The sequence below is a fragment of the Aquarana catesbeiana genome, linkage group LG06 (genome assembly GCF_042186555.1).
Source record: "Aquarana catesbeiana isolate 2022-GZ linkage group LG06, ASM4218655v1, whole genome shotgun sequence".
NCBI lineage: Eukaryota > Metazoa > Chordata > Amphibia > Anura > Ranidae > Aquarana > Aquarana catesbeiana.
The window spans coordinates 416,936,014-416,949,215 of NC_133329.1; the positions used below are offsets into that span (position 1 = coordinate 416,936,014).

General features: G+C 46.8%; 1 protein-coding gene across 13 annotated transcripts in view; it reads right to left on the minus strand.

Annotated features, from left to right (window-relative positions):
* LOC141147337 (uncharacterized) overlaps positions 1–13,202 on the minus strand; it is a 110,066-nt gene that overhangs the window by 62,517 nt on the left and 34,347 nt on the right. For 6 of the 13 annotated variants that reach the window (XM_073634575.1, XM_073634567.1, XM_073634569.1 and 3 more), the window contains exons 3-11: positions 9,681–9,947; positions 5,091–5,162; positions 4,878–4,958; positions 4,566–4,601; positions 3,738–3,836; positions 2,351–2,431; positions 1,131–1,229; positions 930–1,010; positions 615–650 (exon numbers count right to left, since the gene is read on the minus strand). In XM_073634575.1, coding sequence (XP_073490676.1) covers positions 615–650; positions 930–1,010; positions 1,131–1,229; positions 2,351–2,431; positions 3,738–3,836; positions 4,566–4,601; positions 4,878–4,958; positions 5,091–5,162; positions 9,681–9,876 — 781 coding nt within the window. In that variant the 5' untranslated portion in view covers positions 9,877–9,947. The remainder of the gene's footprint in view (positions 1–614; positions 651–929; positions 1,011–1,130; positions 1,230–2,350; positions 2,432–3,737; positions 3,837–4,565; positions 4,602–4,877; positions 4,959–5,090; positions 5,163–9,680; positions 9,948–13,202) is intronic. The other 7 variants (XM_073634574.1, XM_073634573.1, XM_073634571.1 and 4 more) reach the window with 6 other exon arrangements.

Sequence of the window (13,202 nt, forward strand, 5' to 3'; positions counted from 1 at the left end):
TAAAAGTAATAAAACATATAACAATGAATGAAGAACTGTTTCATATGGAGAAAGCCAAACGAAATCCAATTTCGACAGTGACATCTCCTCTTTCACAATGACTTGTGTCCTCTTATGATATTCAGTGGTCAAGATGACTTCAGATGGCCATAATGGCTTCCAATGGTCATTGTAACTTTAGGCAGTCATAATGACTCTCTGTGGCTATGATGAGTCTAGACGGTCATGATGACACCCAGCAACCATGATGACTTTAGTTGGTTTTGATGACTCCCAGTGGCCATGGTGGTCTCAAATTGCTATGATGAGCCCCCCTCCCCCCCCACCCATGATGACTCCCGGCACAATGATTCCAAGCAGCCATGATGTCTTCAAGCTGCCATGATGACTCCTTGTGGCCATGAAGTTAGGACATTATGACTCCTGGTGGCCATGATGACGTCAGGCAGTCTTGATTAATCCTGGAAACCATAATGATTCTTGGTGGCCATGATAACTCTTGGTGGCCATTGTGGCTCCCAGTGACCATGATGACTCGTGGTAGCCATAATAAATATTGGCATTCATTGGATAATTTGCAGGAAGATGATTGTATAAATTTGAGATTATTTTACCTTTTTGTCCCGGCACTCCTGGTTCACCTTTCACACCTTCGGGAGACAAAAATATAACTTGGCTAGTGAGCGGAATTGACTATTTATCATTTGTATGACATTATAATAATTGGTAATCTAATATATTCAGGTTTTTATGATTCAAAATAAGAATAATTATTATCCCCTCATTATATGTTCTATTATACCATCTATTGGGAGCCCCCGTCCCCCATAATCTCTGTATATATGGTAATCCCCTCCTCCTTCTCCTCTCTGTAGAGATATCCACATGACATAAGCTCCTCCTCTTTACACAGGCAGTTTCTTTCTCACCATCTTGCCCAGTAAGTCCAGCTGGTCCAGGGCGTCCCTGCAGTCCAGGGGGGCCACCATCTCCTCTCGGGCCAGGAAGTCCTGCAATCAGATACAGGTCATAATGGAATGTGTATCCAGTTCTTGGTGGAGCGTCCACAAACCATCAAGGTTCTCTGTTTGGGGTGATGGCTTCTCTGTGTGTATTCATTTATTTCATACCTTGTAATCCATTAATCCCGTTGTCACCTTTATCTCCTTTCTTTCCCGCTGGGCCCTGTTCACCGGAGGGGCCAGGAACCCCCGGAGCCCCCAGGTCACCTGGAATACACAATGGTAAGGTAATGGTAATCTGTATATTAACAATTTAATGTCATTAGAATCCAATACAGATGATATAAACCCGATACAAAACTCTCCGAATCTACAAGAAGATCTCTTATTGCAAAGGTAATAAATTATATAACAATGAATGAAGAACTATTTCATATGGAGAAAGCCAAACAAAATCCAACTTTCACCTGTGACATCTCCTCTTTCACAAGGACCTGTGTCCTCTTATGATATGGCCAAGATAACATCAGGCGGCCATGATGGGTTCCAATGGATATTGAAACTTTAGGCAGCCATAATGACTCTTTGTGGCCATGATGAGTTCAGGCGGTCATGATGATACCCAGCGGCCATGATGTTTCCTGGCAACCATGACTTTTGTTGGTCTTAATGACTCCCAATAGCCATGGTTGTCTCAAATGACCTTGACGAGTCCCCACACCCATGATGACTCCTGACGACCATGGTGATTTCAGGGGCCACAATGTTTCCAAGCAGCCATAATGTCTTCAAGTTGCCATGACGATTCCCTGTGGCCATAATAATGTTTGGACATTATGACTCCTGGTGGCCATGATAACTCCCAGCAACCACAATTTATTTTGGTGGTCTTGATTATGCCTGGCAGCCATGGTGATCTCAAATGGCCATGATGACTCCAGGCAGTCATGATGACTTAAGGAGGCCATGATAACTCTTGGTGGCCATGATGACTCCTGGAAACCATAATGATTTTTGGTGGCCATGATAACTCTTGGTGGCCATAATAAATATTGGCATTTATTGAACATTTTGCAAAAAGATGATTGTGTAATTTGAGATCTTTTTCCATTTTTGTCTCGGCACTCCTGGTTCACCTTTCACACCTTTAGAAGATAAAAATATAACTTGGCTAGTGAGCAGAATTTACTATTTATTATTTGTATGACATTATAATAATTAGTATTGTAATATCATTATCCCCTCATTGTATGTTCTATGATATCATCTATTGGGAGCCCCTCTCCCCCATAATCTCTGTATCTATGGTAATCCCCTCCTCCTCCTCTCTGTAGAGATATCCACATGACATAAGCTCCTCCTCTTTACACAGGCAGTTTCTTTCTCACCGTGTTGCCCATTAAGTCCAGCTGGTCCAGGGGGTCCCTGCGGTCCAGGGGGGCCACCATCTCCTCTCTGGCCAGGAAGTCCTGCAATCAGATACAGGTCATAATGGAATGTGTATCCAGCAAGGTTCATAAAGACATGGATGAGCGAGTTTGAGGTGGAGGAACTTGACTAGCCTGCACAGAGTCCTAACCTCAACCCTTTGGGATGAATTAGAGCAGAGACTGCGAGCCAGGTCTGTTCATCCAACATCAGTGCCTGACCTCACAAATGCTCTTCTGGAAGAATGGTCAAGCATTCCCATAGACACCCTCCTAAACCTTGTGGACAGCCTTCCTAGAAGAGGTGAAGCTGTTATAGCTGCAAAGGGTGGGCCAACTCAATATTCAACCCTACGGACTAAGGCTGGGATCCGCCATTAAAGTTCATGCATGTGTAAAGGCAGGGGGAGCAATACTTTTGGTAATATAGTGTAATTTTCTATAGATCTTGTGCTTTCAGAACATATATAGCTTTGGAGTGTCTTTGGTAAATGTGAAAGTCCATAATGCTATTTTCTGATAGTACTGAAATATGTGAACAGGGTGCATGTTGGACATCTGGGTGGCTTGCACTGCAGCGGTTCTCAACCTCAGTCCTCAAGTACCCCCAACAGGCCATGTTTTAGGAATTTCTCTTATGCCGCGTACACACGGTCGGACTTTTCGTCTACAAAAGTCCAATGGACGCCGACGGACTAAAGCTGGCTGGTAATCCGATCGTGTGTGGGCTTCTCCGGACTTTCAGCAGACTTTTTCAGCCTCAAATCCGACGGACTTTAGATTTGAAACATGCTTCAAATCTTTACGTCGTAACTACGACGGACCCCGAAATCCGCTCATCTGTGTGCTAGTCCGACGGACAAAAACCCATGCTAGGGCAGCTATTGGCTGCTGGCTATGAACTTCCTTATTTTAGTCCGGTGTACGTCATCACGTACGAATCCGTCGGACTTTTGTGTGGTCGTGTGTAGGTAAGTCCGTTCGTTAGAAAGTCTGCTGCAAGTCCGCCGAAAGTCCGCCGGAAGTCCGCCGGAAGTCTGTCGGACAGGCTGTCGGACTTTTGTAGACGAAAAGTCCGACCGTGTGTACGCGGCATTAGATAAAATAGTTGTCCAAAATACCAAACCATTGACTCTGATTTAAAGCACCTGTGCAAGATAAAGCAAAACCTGCAAACATGGCCTGTTGGAGGTACTTAGGACTGAGGTTGAGAAACACTGGCTTGGAAGGTGGAGGTGCTCAGATCTGCTAACCTGCCTAAGGCCTTGATTGGTCTTACTCTGGCTCTGGCATCAAGGCTCTCTGTTTGGGGTGATGGCTTCTCTGTGTGTATTCATTTATTTCATACCTGGTAATCCATTAATCCCGTTGTCACCTTTATCTCCTTTATGTCCCGCTGGGCCCTGTACACCGGAGGGGCCAGGAACCCCCGGAGCCCCCAGGTCACCTGGAATACACAATGATAAGGACATACATCTGTATATTAATAATTTAATGTCATTAGAATCCAATACAGATGATATGAACCTCGTCCAAAACTCTCAGAATCTACAAGATGATCTCCTATTGTAAAAGTAATAAAATATATAACAATGAATGAAGAACTGTTTCATATGGAGAAAGCCAAGCGGAATCCAATTTTCTAAAGTGACATCTCCTCTTTCACAATGACCTGTGTCCTCTTATGATATTCAGTGGTCAAGATGACTTCAGATGGCAATAATGGCTTTCAATGGTCATTGTAACTTTAGGCAGTCATAATGACTCTCTGTGGCTATGATGAGTCTAGCCGGTCATGATGACACCCAGCAACCATGATGACTTTAGTTGGTTTTGATGACTCCCAGTGGCCATGGTGGTCTCAAATGGCTATGATAAGCCCTCACACCCATGATGACTCCCGGCACAATGATTCCAAGCAGCCATGATGTCTTCAAGCTGCCATGATGACTCCTTGTGGCCATGAAGTTAGGACATTACGACTCCTGGTGGCCATGATGACGTCAGGCAGTCTTGATTAATCCTGGAAACCATAATGATTCTTGGTGGCCATGATAACTCTTGGTGGCCATTGTGGCTCCCAGTGGCCATGATGACTCCTGGTAGCCATAATAAATATTGGCATTCATTGGATAATTTGCAGGAAGATGATTGTATAAATTTGAGATTATTTTACCTTTTTGTCCCGCCACTCCTGGTTCACCTTTCACACCTTCGGGAGACAAAAATATAACTTGGCTAGTGAGCGGAATTGACTATTTATCATTTGTATGACATTATAATAATTGGTAATCTAATATATTCAGGTTTTTATGATTCAAAATAAGAATAATTATTATCCCCTCATTATATGTTCTATGATATCATCTATTGGGAGCCCCCGTCCCCCATAATCTCTGTATATATGGTAATCCCCTCCTCCTCCTCTCTGTAGAGATATCCACATGACATAAGCTCCTCCTCTTTACACAGGCAGTTTCTTTCTCACCATCTTGCCCATTAAGTCCAGTTGATCCAGGGGGTCCCTGCGGTCCAGGGGGGCCACCATCTCCTCTCTGGCCAGGAAGTCCTGCAATCAGATACAGGTCATAATGGAATGTGTATCCAGTTCTGGGTGGAGTGTCCACAATCCATTCAGCCATTGTGCTCTGTGCCTCTCCCCACCTTTATATATTATGTGGTTTTGGATCTCCAGGCTCACCTGTATCGCCCTTCTCTCCTCTCATTCCTGGGGGCCCCGGGGCTCCTCTCTCCACTCTGATTACCGGCATCCCTGATAACAAAATGAAATATTCAACAGAAGAAAATAATCTCATCCTGAGTGTATAAAAATCTCATGTAATATCCCAACACACACAAATTAAAGAGGACCTGCCATGAGTGAAGCCAGGCCAGAGCATTATAGAATATTAGGTAACAATGCTGAGATCCCTTTTTACGTTCATGCTTTCATTGCTGAGTAATCAAATAGAATAGTAATGGAAATTTGGCAACATTATCTACTTCTATTTGAACAGTTTATGCATAGTTTTGGTAAACTAAAGGAGATTGTACAGAGATTGTACAATCAAATTGCATCGTGTATGATCAGCTCTATACTGGCATCATGGAGAAGGTAATCGTCTAGTGATCGGAAGATACAGACAATATGTGGCATCCTTTTCCCTGAATAACATTGTCAGCCCATTAACTGCCCATGAATATCCCTTTGGGGTCGGTAGTATGTCTGTACCGGTACTGACTTCACTGCCTGATGGTCTCTTCTCCAGTTGACATTGATTTCCTTCTCAGGGTGTCGAGGACTAAAGTCCTCTTCCCTGATCAGAGGTATTGTCACAGATCAAATACAAAGATCTTCATTTTGACATCTGGCCATTCACAATGTTTACTTTATTGAGGCCTTCATATGGTCCCATCCCCTCATATGGTCCCATCCCATCATATGCTTCCATCTTGGTCCAGAGCTGTAATATTTGGTGGAGATCAGCAATGTGAGTCAGACCTCCGAGGACAATTTATTTCACACCAATGTATGAGGATAATCTATCAATCTGGAAGGGAAGTGATACCATTGAGGTCAAAGCAGATGATTCTAAAATGGCAGAACAAGCCACATTGGGGTGTCCCAGTCCAATCACTTCCAGATCTGGTTCTTTTCATGGTGTTAGTGGAATAACCCAAAAATATCCCGTTCAGTACAAACCAATCCTCTGCACCTTAGTGATCTTTTCTCATCACTAGTACAGGTCATGCTGGCTAGTGACTGATCTTCCACTCCTTAGGGCTAAGACTTGGTGGCAAGAGGCCATCTTGGTGGCACCTTCCTAAGGGATAAGAAAGAAGGTTCCTGTATTTCCTCCCCAGGAACTTCCTTTCCTTTAGTAGGCCAGCATCTTGCAGTGATCATGTTGAAGGGAAGAAACCAACAAATCACAACCCCTTTGTGCCAAAGTCCAGAGCATAGACACCCTTCTAGAAAGGTTGTCCCAAAGTGCATAATCTCCCCAGCTCACCCCACAAGGAAAAGTTGCTTAGTGATTGGCTGGGCTGATAAATCCTTAGAACTGCAATTGTTAAAGCTGACCTGCCACATATACAAGGTACATAAAAATCCGAAATGAGGAATTCTGCTGGGTGCTGTGGTTCCTCCCACCAGCCGCTACGTCACCATTGTGTGGTGTAACTACCTGGAGATATGTACGTTTTAGGTAATAGATGTTTTTTTTTTTGGGGGGGGGGTCTGTCCACCCTCGTCACTCTCTGCTTCAGGGCTGTGGATAAAGTGGGTACCACCAGTCCTCTTGTATAGGGCCCAGGCAGCTGGGTGAATCAAATGTGGGCAGGGAGTGTGATCGGCATGGCAGGGGGGCAATTACTGTAAACAATTCCCTGTATAGCTCTCTCTGCAGCAGCTGAAAGCCGGCTTCTTCTCCTCTCCCTCCCGCCAGCTTTCAGCGACTGCAGAGAGGGTCATACAGGGGATCGGTTACAGTAATTGAACCCCCCCCACCGCACCCATCACCCTCCCTGTGCACCGTATGTATCCCCCTGCTGTCCAGGTTCCCCTGTGTGCTCCCTACCCCTGCAGTGCATAGGCCTCCCTCCTCTCCTTCTAACCAGCAGCTGCCAGCACACAATAGAATCCTTCAGGATGGAGAGTGGGTCAAGGGTCCAGTAAATACATCACATTTACTAGCCCCTTCCTTTCCTGGATGAGCACAGTGAGTGATCAGTACCGATCAATCACTATGTTCATTCATAACTAATTCAAAGAAAACTGTGGGGGGTTTTTTTGGGGGGGGGGTCTGTTAGGTTGGCTGCATTGGGCTTCATGGTTTCTAACAGCAGTCCTGCTCTGCTTCTGCTGTCCTTTACGCTCCCTCAACCCAGAAAAAAACAGAAGAAAGTCTTCCCCAACTGCTCCAGGAACCTCAAACAACTTTTACTTTCCACCAATGAACTGTCCTTACTGGAACCACAAAGCCAAATAACTCGTTCTGCTGATACTTCAATTTGTGGGAAAAATTTTGCAATAAGGCAATAATTCTGCGTTGTTTCTTCATTTCTAGTGATTGTGAAACATCTTTAGTGTATTGGGACTCTTCCCGCTGAGCTGAAAATTTTACTTCCCCTGAAATTAAAGTGAAAAAGAACAGAAAGGTCTCTTTTTGTTGATGGACAATAGTTGCCTGGGAACCTCATGTTCCAAGATGTTATCAGTTTCTTCTTCTGGTTTTGTGTGGCCCCCTTTACCAGCAGTTATGTACAATTCCGGGTTACAGGGTACTGATTTGATTAGAGTCAGAGCCTATCCACGTTGCTGTAGGCATGGAGACAAGAAGCCATCTTTTCAGTTGGAGAGTGAGCCAAGAAACGGAAAGGTACTCTCTTCTGTTAGTTCTTCTCCTATTTTATTGTACGACACAGAAAGTCAATGTCGGGCCTCTGGGGAGCCCTGGTGGGGAGCAGGGGATCTCTCCAACATTTCCCGAGGCAAAACCTCCACCTCAGCAGAAATGTCAGCTCAGTGTTGGTTGAGGAGCTTCAGCAAGGAGGGCGATATGAGAAGCCTTCAAACAGCAGAAGAAATTCATGACAAAATGTATGGAACATATTCTATGGTAAGAGTTCCATCATTCTTTCATCAACATTTGGCATTACGGTCAGAGATCAGGCTCAGAGACCAGTACCTATAGCAGTAGAGAGACTCCCACCAACCAGCAGGATAAGTGCACAAGCAGATCACCCTGGCGGATGACACAGGCTTACCTGAGGTGCGGGGTCTTAGCACTAACCGGTATTCACCAGAGCTCTGGATGGTGGAGATGAGTTTTGCTGCTTGTTATTAACAGATAGCGGTCCTCAGGATCGCCACCAGGGCGTGAGCAAGTCATGGCCTAGTAGCAGATATATCAGGTAGAGATCCAGCAGAAGCGTAGTCAAGGAACAAGCCAAAGGTTGGCAGTATCAAAGATAAGACCAGCTGCAGGTATGCAAGGAGCAAGAAATAGCACAATAATCTGGCAAACGGGAAGTGCAGAAACATGGATGAATTTAGGACGTTCATGGGAGGAACAAAGTGTGGTTTATCAGAATCAAGATACAAGGCAAGGCTGTCCAAGGGATGAGACAGGGAGCTGTCCAGCACCTTCGGTGGCACAACAAGTAGAGCTACAGCCAGATACCACAGAGGTCCCAGGTCTGGTTCTGGGGTCTGACAGTTGGTGAAACCCAGCAGCACCCTACAATGACATTGTATGAATAAATATTGGGTACCGGAGTGCTGAGCTGTGTAGATGAAAGAAGATATCAAACCCATCCAGGGTAGAGGAAGACCTATGTGGGGAGCTCCTGAGTCCAGAGATCTGTCAGCATGGAGTGAAGGTGGATTATTGGGGGGTTTGTATTTGTAAAATTTCTTGGGTTTAGAGATGTTATTAGGAAATTAACCATTTACCTCCTTCCTATCTACTCATGTGATGATGAAAGATGTGGCTGAGCTCACAGGAACAACTTCCAGTTCAATGAAAAGACACCACCAACAAGGTCGGTCTATTCTGGGAAAGGATCTGGAAAATGTAGTTGGTGGGAGCTTCTCAGAGATTCATGGTGGGTGAAATGGCCGGGCTCTCTTCTTCCATTCTTCAATTGTTTAATTCGAGGACACCAAATATAACTTCCAATGGGTGCTTCCATAGGAAGGATAACTGGAGATCCTCCATGATGAGCCTTATAGGACCAATATCAGAAAAATTACCGTTTTCTTGTTATGAACTCTGAATGTGATTTATAAGTGTAATGATGATATTCCCTGTCAGCTGAAATTTCACCAAAATCGATCTCTGATTTTACTTTGCGAGACTACAGGACAGATTTAGTGAGGAACACACCAAGCAAAACCCTCAAATCGCACATGATCATCACACACCACATTTTTTTCCATTCCTTTGTGTTTTTTCAATTTTGTTTTTGGTGTATTTTTTTGGTGTTTTATTCACAGCGAGAAAAACAAAGGTATGAAAACAGCACTTTTTTTGGCAAAAATGTTTTTTGTGCTTTTTTTCTTTCTTTTCTTGTGCATTTTATTGCTAAATGTAAAAAGTCAAATGACAAAATGCACCAAACTATAAATGAAAAACATTAATTTCGGAGTCTTTTAAATCCCATTGCAACCTTATTAACTACCTTAATATCACCTCCCCCATTGTCTTCAATGCATTGCATGCATACATTTCTCTCTATATTTCCATGAAACGGCGGTAGTGTAGGGGGATGGGACAAAGCACTGTACCTGGGCTCTGGGTGATGTTGTTGATTCTCAGGTTGAGCTCCATGTTCTGGACTTGGATAAGTCGGATTTCCTCCTCCAGGTCCCTCACCAGTGGTCTGACTCTTCGTGGCCCCGATGAGAGGGATGACTCGTTCTTTGAAGTTATGGCTTCCTCCGTCCCGGGTTCCCAGAGGATCTCATCTCTTCCTCCAGTCATCACATCACTAACGACCGACGAGTGCAAACATTGCAAGTTACAGGTCGCCAGCTCGCTGCGTAGACTCACATCTGATCCAGAGAGAAGATTGGAAAAAGAATCCTAAGCTCATGTGATCTACTAAAATAAATTTCAAAAATACAGGAAACCTCATATTGTTAAGCACACTCTGAAGCTGGCGAACATTTGGGTTCATTTACTAAAGGAGTAGAAATGTTTATTTAGCCTAGTGAGTAGTGGTCAATGATTGGGTAACTGCAATGAACATTCTATTAATCAAAGTCTATGTAAACCCAAAAAATTAACATTTCTTATTTGCACCCTTTTGGTCTGTGGAACAGGGCTCTTTTTTTCAGAGAATAGGTGCAGGTATACTCTCCCCTGCTCTCCGCCCCCTTCCCACCTCTGAGCATCGTTCCTTGGTTCCACCCCCTACCCACCTCTGAGCACCATCCATTGGTTCCACCCACTACCCACCTCTGAGCACAATCCCTTGGTTCCACCCACTACCCACCTCTGAGCACCATCCCTTGGTTCCACCCACTACCCACCTCTGAGCACCATCCCTTGGTTCCACCCCTTACCGACCTCTGAGCACCATCCCTTGGTTCCACCCCCTACCCACCTCTGAGCCCCATCCCTTGGTTTCACCCCCTACCCACCTCTGATCATCGTTCCTTGGTTCCACCCCCTACCCACCTCCGAGCACCGTCCCTTGGTTCAACGCCCTACCCACCTCCGAGCATTGTCTCTTGATTCAACCCACTACCCACCATTGAGCACCATCCCTTGGTCCCACCCACTACACACCTCCAAACATGGTTCCTTGGTTCCACCCCCTACCGACCTCTTAGCACCATCCCTTAGTTCCACCCATTACCCATCTCCGAGCACTGTCCCTTGGTTCTACCCCTACCCACCTCCAGGCACTGTCCCTTGGTTCCACCCCCTACCCACCTCTGGGCATTGTCCCTTGGTTCCACCCCCTATCCACCTCTAAACACCTTCCCTTGGTTCCACCCTCTACCCACCTCTGAGCATTGTAACTTGGTTCCACCCCCTATCCACCTCCAAGCACCGTCCCTTGGTTCCACCCCCTACCCACCCCCGGCATTGTCCCTTGATTCCACCCCCTATCCACCCCCAGGCACTGTCCCTTGGTTTCACCCCCTACCCACCTCCAGGCACTGTCCCTTGGTTCCACCTCCTACCCACCTCTGAGCACCATTCCTTGGTTCCACCCCCTACCCACCTCCGGGTGTTATTCCTTGATTCCACCCCCTACCCACCTCCGAGCATTGTCCCTTGGTTTCACCCACTACCCACCATCGAGCACCATCCCTTGATTACACCCCCTACCCAACTCCGAGCACTGTTCCTTGGTTCCACCCCCTACCCACCTCCGAGCATTGTCCCTTGATACTACTCACCATTGAGCACCATCCTTGGTTCCACCCACTACCCAACTCCGAGCACTGCTACTTGATTCCAAACACTACCCACCATTGAGCACCATCCTTTGGTTCCACCCACTACCCAACTCTGAGCATTGCTACTTGATTCCACCCACTACCCACCTCTGAGCACCATCCCTTGGTTCCATCCACTACCCACCTCTGAGCACCATCCCTTGGTTCCACCCCCTACCCACCTCTGAGCACCATCCCTTGGTTCCACCCCCTACCCACCTCTGAGCCCCATCCCTTGGTTTCACCCCCTACCCACCTCTGATCATCGTTCCTTGGTTCCACCCCCTACCCACCTCCGAGCACCGTCCCTTGGTTCAATGCCCTACCCACCTCCGAGCATTGTCTCTTGATTCAACCCACTACCCACCATTGAGCACCATCCCTTGGTCCCACCCACTACACACCTCCAAACATGGTTCCTTGATTCCACCCCCTACCGACCTCTTAGCACCATCCCTTAGTTCCACCCCCTACCCATCTCCGAGCACTGTCCCTTGGTTCTACCCCTACCCACCTCCAGGCACTGTCCCTTGGTTCCACCCCCAACCCACCTCTGGGCATTGTCCCTTGGTTCCACCCCCTATCCACCTCTGAGCACCTTCCCTTGGTTCCACCCACTACCCACCTCCAGGCACTGTCCCTTGGTTCCACCCTCTACCCACCTCTGAGCATTGTACCTTGGTTCCACCCCCTATCCAGCTCCAAGCACCGTCCCTTGGTTCCACCCCCTACCCACCCCCGGCATTGTCCCTTGATTCCACCCCCTATCCACCCCCAGGCACTGTCCCTTGGTTTCACCCCCTACCCACCTCCAGGCACTGTCCCTTGGTTCCACCTCCTACCCACCTCTGAGCACCATCCCTTGGTTCCACCCCCTACCCACCTCCGGGTGTTATTCCTTGATTACACCCCCTACCCACCTCCGAGCATTGTCCCTTGGTTCCACCCACTACCCACCATCGAGCACCATCCCTTGGTAACACCTCCTACCCAACTCCGAGCACTGTTCCTTGGTTCCACCCCCTACCCACCTCCGAGCATTGTCCCTTGATACTACTCACCATTGAGCACCATCCCTGGTTCCACCCACTACCCAACTCCGAGCATTGCTATTTGATTCCAAACACTACCCACCATTGAGCACCATCCTTTGGTTCCACCCACTACCCAACTCCGAGCATTGCTACTTGATTCCACCCACTACCCACCTCTGAGCACCATCCCTTGGTTCCACCCCTACCCACCTCTGAGAACCGTTCCTTGGTTCCACACCCTACCTTCCAGTACTGTCCCTTTTGGAGAACACATTTTGTTGTGCTGAGTAATTTATGTGGAAATTGTTATTAATAAGAAGAAAAGCAATAAAATAGATCCCCTGTAGCCAGCAACAAGAGACCTCCCACAACAAGATACCTTCCCAGCATAAATAGACCCCCACAGGCTTCAATAGAACCTCCAGCAGCCAGCAACAACAGACCCCTCCCTTACCAGCAGGTCCCTCTAATTAACAATTGACCCCCTAGCAACCCTGGACCCTCACCAGCAACAATAGACCCCTCCCTTTTCCAGTCCTTCCTAGCAACAATTAGCCTCCTAGCAACAATAGAATCCCCGCCAGCAACAGTAGACCTCTGCTGTAACAATAGTCCAACTGCAACAATAGAGCCCCCAGAGACAATAAATCCCCCTGCAGCCAGCATCAATAGACCCTCCAGCACACCCACCACCCCTTGCCATAACATACATTCAGTGCTGGAACTGCATTCCCCCGGATTCCTCCTCAAAAAGAAGCTCTGCTGTGGAATATATGAGTGGAAGTGTTTTGTTCTATCTGTTTGAGAAGTTCAAAAAGTAGCT